This window comes from Octodon degus, unplaced genomic scaffold (genome assembly GCF_000260255.1).
Source record: "Octodon degus isolate 3935 unplaced genomic scaffold, OctDeg1.0 scaffold00163, whole genome shotgun sequence".
NCBI lineage: Eukaryota > Metazoa > Chordata > Mammalia > Rodentia > Octodontidae > Octodon > Octodon degus.
Genome location: NW_004524739.1, coordinates 3,006,383 through 3,016,295, shown reverse-complemented (window position 1 = coordinate 3,016,295; position 9,913 = coordinate 3,006,383). Strand labels below are relative to the sequence as shown.

Genomic DNA, 9,913 nt, shown 5'->3' with positions numbered 1-9,913 from the left:
AATATTTATTTACTTTTATTTATTACACTTATTTATTGTGTGTGTGTGTGGCCAGCTCAGCCCACCAGGGGGCGGGTCTGGTTGGCATGTGGTGCTGGGGATCAAACCGCGGTCCCTGTGCTTTACCAAGCTTGTTTCAAGTAGGTGCTTTAGACCACTGAGCCATCTCTCCAGCCCCCCATCTCTCTTTAAAAGGAGGATGAAGATCTAGGAAAGGGTAAGAAACAGTTCCATGGACATGTTTCCAGTTCTTACACAAAATTACAAAACAATAACAAAAACAACTGTCATATTCAGTTTATGTGCAATTCAGGTGTCTAAAATATGTAGGAGCTGGGTGAGGTGGCACATATTGTAATCCTAGTACTTTGGGACACTAAGGTAGGAGGATCATAATGAGTTCAAGCCCTGCCTGGACAACTTCATGACTTAGAGAGACACTAAATGTTAAGGAAAAATGATATCAATCTTTTACAAAGTCTTCAAGAGAACCAGAAATATGGGACTCCTTCCCAGTTAATTAATTTATGTATGTATTTAGTTGTTGTTGGGTCTCACTACGTAGCTCAAACTCATGGTGAGATGCCTGCTTTCAGCCTCCCCAGCGCTGAGATTACAGGGAGGCTGTAATCTCCCTGTAATCTCATGACTATGCCTGGACTCTGGCCAGCTCACTGTGTCCTGGCAGCCGGGCCGGTATGGCGTGCTGGGGATAGAACCCAGTCCTTTTGTCTGCCTAAGCAGGTGCTTTAATCCACCGAGCTATCCGGCCAGCCCTTTTTATTTATTTTGGAGACAGGGTCTCACTATGTAGTTCAGACTGGCCTTGAACTCACTATGTAGCCAGGCTGGCCTCAACTTACAGGGATATTCCTACCTCAGCCTCCCAAATGCTGGGATTACAGGTAAGTACACCATGTCTAGCTTCCATGTACTTTAAATATTTACCTCTACATTATTCATAATACTTAATACACTGCAAACATTATATCAATAGCTGTATTGTTTAAAGAATAATGATGAGGGAAAAAAGTCTTATCCAAGTCACATGTTCAATACAAAGGAAAATTCTTTTCAAATATTTCTGTGGATGTCAAACCTGAGAATACAGAGAGCTAACTATTTACAACACTTTTTAAATGATTGAAAAAGAAAAAACAGATTAGGACCAAATTAGGCTTACTACAAGAAAGCCTGCTTTGTTTAAAGACTGGAAGTCAAAGTAAATCACCAGATAACATAAAAAATAGAAAAATCATATTATTATATAAATTAAAATAATTGAAAAAAGTCAACACTAATTTATTAAAACAACAACAACAAACAACTTTTGGAAAGCAAGGAATGAAAGAAAACTTCCAGTTAGGCATGGCTGCACATATCTATAATCTCAGAATTTTGGGAGTGAGGCAGGTACATTTTGAGCTCAGCTTGAGTTTGAGCTCAGCTTGAACAATTTAGCAAAACCTTGCTGAAAATTTAAAAAGGGTTGTCTCAGGGGCAGGCAAGATAGCTCAGCAGACTACAGCTCCTGCTTAGGCAAGCTTAGGCAAGCTCAGGGGCCACGGTTGGATCCCTAGCACCACATGCCGCATCAGCCCCGTGCCTAGGGCAGGCTGAGCTGGCCACAGAATCTGGGCATAGTGGTGTATGACTGTAATCCCAGCACTGGGGAGGCCGAAAGGAGGCAGAGCACCAAGAGTCTGAGCTGCATAGTGAGACCTGTAACAACCAAATATATTAAAAAAAAAAAAAAAAAAAAGAGCTCAGTGTGAAGAGGGAGAAGAGAAAGAAAAGGAATAGAAGAAAGTGAAGAGGAGAAAAGAAAAACTTCCCTATCTGACAGAGTAGCTATACCTATGAATAAGCATCATATTTAACAACGCAATAATGAAGCTTTCTCCCTAAACTGAGAATGAGATAAAGATCTTATTAACACTTTTAGGCAGCATTACATTGGGTGTTCTAGCCAGCAATGAAACAATGACAGAAACTGAACGCAAGGTCATACGAAAAAAATCAATTATATTTCTTTATAGTATAACAAAAAGAAAAATTTAAAATATACCATTTAATATAGCTAAAACTTTCAAATACCTACCACTAAGCCTAATGAAAGATGCAGGGAGTGTGGTAGCACAAGCCTGAAATCTCAGGATTAGAGAGGCTGATGCAGGAGGATTGCCATGAGTTCACAGCCAGCCCAGACTATACAATGAGTTCAAGGCTAGCCTCAACTACGTAGTGGGACCTTGTCTCAAAACACCAAGCTCTCCTCCACAAAGACACATAAATCATTCACTCTAAAATCCACAAGATATTGATATAAATTAGAGAAGATCAAATCAAAGGGTAGAAATATCATGTTCACAGACTGAAAGACCCAATGTCTTATTACAACTCCCTCTAAACTAATCTATATAGTCAATGCAATTCCAATGAAATTCTTAAATTTTTTTGATGGAAATTGAAAATCTGACTGTAAAATACATAAGAAAACATTTAAGGACTAAGAATAGCCAAGATAATCTTAAAGACTGTAGTTAGAGAATTTATAGAATATCAGATCAATTAAGGCACTGTGGTACTGGCACAAGGATAGGCGACAAGATCAATACAACAGATTGGAGGAGCAGGAATTAAATCCCAAAATTATGTTCACTTGATTGATAACAAAGTTAATACTGTAATTCAGTGCGGAGAATATACAGTCCTGAGTCTTTAACAAATTAATTTTGACCTCATATCTCATACTTAAAAGCAGACTCCAGATAGTACGTTTATGTCAATACGAAAGGCAAATAAGCAAAAGATTTGAAGAAAAATATTGGAAAATGTCTTCCTGGCCAGTCATAGAAGACAAAGATTAAATAGTTGATTTTTTTTTTTTTTTTTGGTGGTACCAGGAATCAAACTCAGGACCTTGTGTTGCTAGGCAAGTGCTTATTCCATTGAGCTATCTCCCCAGCCCGACAAAGATTAAATAGGATCCCTAGATTCCTCATAATAAAAAAATCAATAAATTTGACTATATGATTACAGTAAAATGTAGAATTTCAGTTCATTAAGATATCATTAAGAATAAGGGGCTGGTGAGATAGTTCAGCAGTCTAAAGCACCTGCTTAGGCAAGTTTAGGCAAGCAGAAGAGACCACAGTTCAATCCCCGGCACCACATGCTGCGCCAGCCCTGCCCCCAGGGTGGGTTAAGCCAGCCACAAAATAAACGAACAAGTTAATAAAGGAAGCTGTCTTAAAAAAACATATCATTAAGAATGAGAAAGCAAGTCAATGAGAATATATTTCTAATATATGTATCTGAATAAAGACACATTTTTACATAAAAAACTAACACATTACTATTAAAGAGACAACTCAATGGAAATATGAGCAAACTATCTGAACAAGCTCTTCAGAAACAATACTATGCAAATAGTCTATAAACTACGAAAAAATACCCAACTTCATTAGTTGTCAGGATTTTAAAAAACAATTAATGTACTTTTCTCTCACGTTACAGAGATAATAGTTGTACTAGGAACTTTTTTTTTTTTTTTTGGTGCTGGAGATTAAAGCCAAGGGCCTCATTCATGTTAAACACACTGCCACTGAGCTATACCCATAGCCCCAGAAATTTCTAATATATTAAAAATATTTCACAAAAATTGAGATATAGGGCCAGGGAGATAGTTTGGTGGTCTAAGCACCTGCCTGGCAAGCACAAGGACCCAGGTTCGATCCCCGGTACCACATGCTGTGCCAGTCCCAAGCTGAGCTGGCCACTGAAACTGGGCATGGTGGCACCCTTGTGTAATCCCAGTACTGGGAAGGCTGAGATAGGAGGATCACTACAAGTTAGAGCTGCATAGCGAGACCCTGTACCAAATAAATAAATAGAAAGATTTTTAAAAATTGAGATATAAAATTCTGTTCATAATTAACTAAATAGAAAAAACATATTATTTTCATATTTATGTATCAATTACTCACAATGTAGCAAGTACTATGATAATTACTAGGACTAATTAAGATCAGGCATTTAAAAATTCTCAAAATGTAAAAATAGGAAGGAGGTGGCATAGACTATGTCAATGAAAAATAGGACTGATCTGGATACTAAATAATGTGAATTCTGCCTTTACTTTGTACCAAAAAACATGTTTATTCTGACAAAATACTTCTTCAGGTTTCAGATCTTCTATAAAATTAGATATCTGTTCCTCGCATGCCTTCAGGGCACGTTTGGCCAGCGGGAGAGTTGTGAGTTTCTAACTTCTGCCACCTGAGGCTGACAGCTTTGTGGAAGCAGCCACTTAAAGGACTGAGCTAGGCCCAGGCCCTAAAATTAGATATCTGAAATAATTATTTCAAAATTTTTTTCTAAGTCTTAAAACTGTTAGTGGTCTACTTAGAGTAGTAAATGGTCAAGTCACCAAAGTTATAATTGTAATCCATTAGGATTATTTTATATGCTTTAATTTGGGACTTTCAAGCATTACTGCAGCACTCTGAAGGCAAATTTTGGAGATTTTTCCCTCCCCAGGAACAGTGAATAAACTGATAATAATTGATCAGTATTAATCAATCAGCAGAAGATAGGTGTTTTTAGTATTTTAAATTAAATTGTGAAGGCCCTACAGTTAAAAAAAGTAGTTAAGATGCATTTTCTATTAAGTGAAGTTTTTTTTTTTTTGTTTTTTTTTTAACTTGTTCAACTTACAAAGCTCATCAACACCTAGAGTCTTGTTATTTTTGCTATCAGAAAGAAATGACATACCAGGTATAATATCTATATAACCATGAAACTGCAGTTAGTGAGAAAATGCCATGGATGTGGAATCAGAGAGAATTGGGGTTTTTTTTCTAGGTTAGCAAGTTTGAGGCAAACAAGTCATGTAAACTTTCCAACTTCAAGTTTTCTCACCTAAAATGTAAGGCTTAAAATAGCTCCTCACACCAAAGCTCAACTAGACACTGGATGACTTACAGGACAAGGAAGGAGATGCCTAATGGTCTTACATGAACATGGCAAATACAGTCCAAGAAGATTAGATGACCATCCAAAACAGAATCGATTTCTTATACCCTCAACTGTGTTCCTCTCCCACTCTATTAAATGAATAAGCCCAGGAATAAAACTTGATTTTCTTTCCTCACCGTCTCTGATACGTAACTGATCAGCGATTCTGTCACTCCTACTTTCAAAATGTATCCCTGACCACTTCTTACTATCTTGTTGGCCAGTACTCAAGTCCAAGCAGTCTCCGTCCCTCACCTAGATCCTGCTTCAATCTGCTGCTGGTTTTACTCCCACTTCAGTGGAATCTTTACCCAGAAATCAGTATTCTTTTTAAAATGGAAGTCAGATTATTATTATCCTAATAGTTTCCCATTGCAATGAAAATAAAATTATAATCTCCTTATGGTGGCCAGAAAGGTCCTTCACAATCTACCTCCTGCCTATATCTCTGAATACATTTATTTTGCACTCCTCTGCCCTTTGTTTATGAGGACCTGTGGCATTCTGTATGGAAACTACTAACCATGTGGCTAAGTTGAAATTAAAATTCAAATCCTTTCCCTGTTCTCCTTGTTCTTCAGTGCTTCCCCTCCGTGGTTCCTTATTACTTTCTGATTCCCAGGATTTGAAATCACTGCTATGTCTTCTGAAGAACAGAAGCTCTTTGTTGGTGGGCTTAATTTCAATATGGACAAGCAGGCACTGGAAGACCACTTCAGCAGCTTTGGGCCTATTTCTGAGGTGGTTGTTATCAAGGACCGGGAAACTCAGCAATCCTGGGGTTTTGGCTTCATCACCTTTACCAATCCAGAGCATGCCTCAGACACCATGAGAGCCACGAATGGAGAGTCCCTGGAGGTCGCCAGATCCATGTGTACCATGCAAGCAAATCTGCCTGGGGCACCAGAGGAGAAGATGATTTTGGGGCCCATGGACGTGGTCGCAGCTGCTCTAGAGGTGGTGGGGACCTGGGCTATGGGAGTGGCAGGTATGACAGTCGACTGGAGGATATGGATATGGTTATGGGCGATCCAGAGACTATAGTGGCAGAAGCCAGGGAGACTATGATCAATACTCAGGAGGGAATTACAGAGACAATTATCACAACAGAGAGGCTTGTAGACATGACATACACAAGGAATAACACTTCTCATCCACGATAATCCTTCCAAATCGCAGTATAAAGATTTTTAAAGCCATGCTGAAACTTATTTATTTATTTATTTATTTATTTATTTATTTTTGCAGAACTGGGGATTGAACTCAGGCCCTTACGCTTGCCAGGGAAGTGCTTATTCTACTGAACCATCTGCCCAGCCCCATGCTGAAACTTGTGTAGCATATTTACTATTTTTTAACTGAGCTCGCAAGGTATCTTGTTAAAGACCTTTTAGAAAGCTCTGTGTTATTTTACTTTCCCCCCATTTAAAGTGAAATTTCTGAGACATTTGTAGAGTTATGGGAGTTTTTCCTTATAAAAGTTTTTAGTTTGGACTCTCAGGATCATTCAAGGCAACAAAAAAGTTGTGCCAGACTGATATTTTTTTCTTTCTTTCTTTCTTTTTTTTTTTTTGGTGGAACCGGAGATTGAGCTCAGGCCCTTGTGCTTGCCAGGCAAGCGCTTATTCTACTGAGCTATCTCCCCGACCAATATTTTTTTTTTAAATCATGTATCTGGGGTTATTTTTAAAATATGTATGCACTTCTTAATCATGTGTACAAAAATTTTTGAATGTACCTGTAAGCAGTCTGCATCAAGAATATGACTGCTTAAAGGGTTTTTTTTTATTGAAGATCTACCATCATGAGTGTAAGAGTTTCTTGAAAATGTTTGCGCATGTCATTTTTTTTTTTTAAAACGTTTTTTTTTAAAAAAAAAATTTATTTTTTTAATTTTATTTATTGTTTGTGTGTGTGTGTGTGTGTGTGTGTGTGTGGCCAGCTCAGCCCTCCAGGGGGCGGGGCTGGCTGGCATGTGGTGCTGGGGGATTGAACCGTGGTCCCTGTGCTTTGCCAAGCTTGTTCTAAGTAGGTGCTTTAGACCACTGAGCCATCTCACCAGCCCCGCATGTCATTTTTTAACACTAGAATAAAAAATATTCTTTCGTGTCTCATGTGTTTGGAATGTCCTTCAGAACTGATTAAAAAGGTGAAATCTGAACACACACCAAAAAAAAAAAAAAAATCAAATCCTCAGCCACACAGCCACATTTCAGTTCTCTTAATTTATGGGTACTGAGTTGGACATCGCAAAATAGAAGATTTCCATCAGCACACACAATTTTGCAGGACAGACTATCTAGACTCATACCAACTTCATTCTTAAGTTCAGTGCTTTTTACTTATTTTTTATGTTTAGGGCTTTGCACTTGCTACTCATCATGGGGAATGCTCTTTTCATGTTTCAGGATGGAATAATTCCCACCACCATCATAATTCAGGTTTCAACTCAGATGAAACTCTTTAGGGAAGCGTTTTAAATTTAGATTGGACTAGGCATGGTGGCACATGCCTGTAATTCCAGGACTTGGGAGGCTGAGGCAGGAGGATTCTTGCCAGTTCCAGGCCAGTGTGATCTACAAAGTAAGCTTAAGGCCAGCCTGGATTGTATAGTGAGACCCTCTCTCAAAAAGACAAAATAAAAAAAAAAAATATATTGGGCTGCCCAATCTGAAATACTTCCCCAATCTTTCCTATTCCCAGATACTCTCTACCTCATTCCCCATTTTGTTTTCTTCATAGCATTCATCGCTACCTGAAATTATTTTGTTTAGTTTTTTTCTCTCTCTGCCCACAGAACAAAAGCTCCATATCTGTGTATTACAGCTGTACCTCCAGTGACTAGAGCAATACCTGGCACATAGGAAACAGAAAATAAATTGTTAAATAGCCAATTGCAGTAGAACATGCCTGTAATCCTAGCTATGGGGGGGGGGGGCGCAGGAGAACAGCAAATTCAAGGCAAGCCTGGGCAATTTAGGGAGTTCTTGTTCCAAAATAGAAGATAAAAAGTCAGTGATGTACCTCCAGGTTTGAGACCCAGCACTATAAGTGGTGAGGATTATTGACAAAGCAAGAAATGAGGTTTATAATTCTAATTCTAAATCCTGAGTCACTGTTCTCTGTGAACACCAGTTCTCCTTTTTAAAATGACAAGATTCATGGGGGCCGGGAGATGGCTCAGTGGAATAAAGCATTTCCCTGGCAAGTGCAAGGGTGTGAGTTCAATCCCCAGTTCCACAAAAAAAAAAAAAAAAAAAAAAAAAAAAGACAAGATTCAGCAGGCGTGGTGGTACATGCCTATAGTTAGGGTACATGGGATGCATTAGATAAGTAGTAAGACCTCTTTCATTCTATCACTGAGATTCTTTGTGAATCTGAGAAATTTTGGTTCTCTTATAGACAAGTATCTTTTTTTTTTTTTTTTTTTTTTTTTTTTTTGGCAGAACTGGGGGTTGAACTCAGGCCCTTGCACTTGCCAGGGAAGCACTTATTCCACTGAGCCATCTCCCCGGCCCCTTATTTCCTTTCTCTCTGTAATGAATTACAGTTCAATTCAAATATAATTCAATTACAATAAATCATTAATATTCAATACACACCTCCATCAAGGCTCCGGGATGCCCGTTTGCTTGCTGTACGTTCAAAGTGTGGAGCAGGCCTATCAATTAGAGCACTAGCTTGCCTGGTCTGAGCTTGAGTCCGGCCACTGTATCGAAATTTGGATCCCAAAGCAAGAAATTTGCTTTTGGGAATGGTATCTGTAGAAGTTAGTCTGGGGGAAAAAAAGTATTTAAAAAATTTTTTTATTTTATTGGTACACTTTAGATATATATAGTAACAGTCATTGTAGGGGATTTGGACTTTTACCTGATTACATCTTGCTTCTTTTATTCCCAGGAAAAAAATTAATAGTCATATAATATATATGTAATTACTTTATTCTGAGATTATAAAATTAAAAATAAAATCAAGGATAAAAATGTTTCACAATTTTCATGGTTTTACTAGTTACTAAGAAATTTTTCAATTAAGCAAACATTGTTTTAGTTCTATATTATATCTGAAAGCAAACAATTTAGTTGGGACCTATATTAATAATATGTTATATTTCTATAGCTATTGTTTTTAGTTTTCGAAATAGTTTTACAGTCCTACAATATTTTCATTACATCCCTGTAATGTTTACACCATTTTAGATACAGGAAATTAAATACCCAAAGTTGAAGACTGGGCAGCAACAAAGTTCAAACCCACAGTCTGATTTTAGTTAATTAGGGCGATCAGAGACCACCTAGTAAACAAACACTCATTCCTCCCATCTCTTCACTGTACACAGGAAGGGGCTTTGAGAATGTTGGGGCATGCTCCAGCTCAAACAGGGAAAGATTTTATCTTTTTTTTTTTTCCCGTATTTTTTAGGGAAGGGTCTACAGGGGGTTCAGGGTCTCACTACTAGATCGGACTCGTAGTGATTCTCCTGTTTACAGCCTCCCAATTGCTGGGATTACAGGGGGGGCCACCACGCCCAGTCTCATTTGCCGGCTCAGCATGCCCCGGGGGCGGGCCTGGCACAGCAGATTTTGTCTTAACATGATCCAATCAGAGCTACATAAGAGTGCCAGTGACATGAAGAAAATTTCAATAGAAGAGTACAGAAACATACATAATCTGTCCTTGAATAATATTTAAGTGAGTATAATACCTGAAAAACGTGTGATGCTCTACACAGACTTTCCATAATTTCTTAGCTGCTCGGTAACTGGGAAGTTTGAATCCAATGGTACTTTCATACTGTTCTTGCTAAAAACACACAAATAAAAATAAAGTATTACTTGACCACATGATACAATACCACAAAAATATGGTACCACAATGAAGTCATAAATATAAA

The 9,913-nt window shown here is 38.1% G+C and overlaps 1 protein-coding gene and 1 pseudogene across 22 annotated transcripts in view; one reads left to right on the top strand and one right to left on the bottom strand.

Moving 5' to 3' along the window:
- Epb41 (erythrocyte membrane protein band 4.1) overlaps positions 1–9,913 on the bottom strand; it is a 251,748-nt gene that overhangs the window by 79,215 nt on the left and 162,620 nt on the right. For all 22 annotated transcript variants that reach the window (XM_023703019.1, XM_023703020.1, XM_023703023.1 and 19 more), the window contains 2 exons: positions 9,725–9,822; positions 8,622–8,794 (listed from right to left, as the gene is read on the bottom strand). In XM_023703019.1, coding sequence (XP_023558787.1) covers positions 8,622–8,794; positions 9,725–9,822 — 271 coding nt within the window. The remainder of the gene's footprint in view (positions 1–8,621; positions 8,795–9,724; positions 9,823–9,913) is intronic.
- On the top strand, positions 5,659–6,163 carry LOC105743750 (annotated as a pseudogene).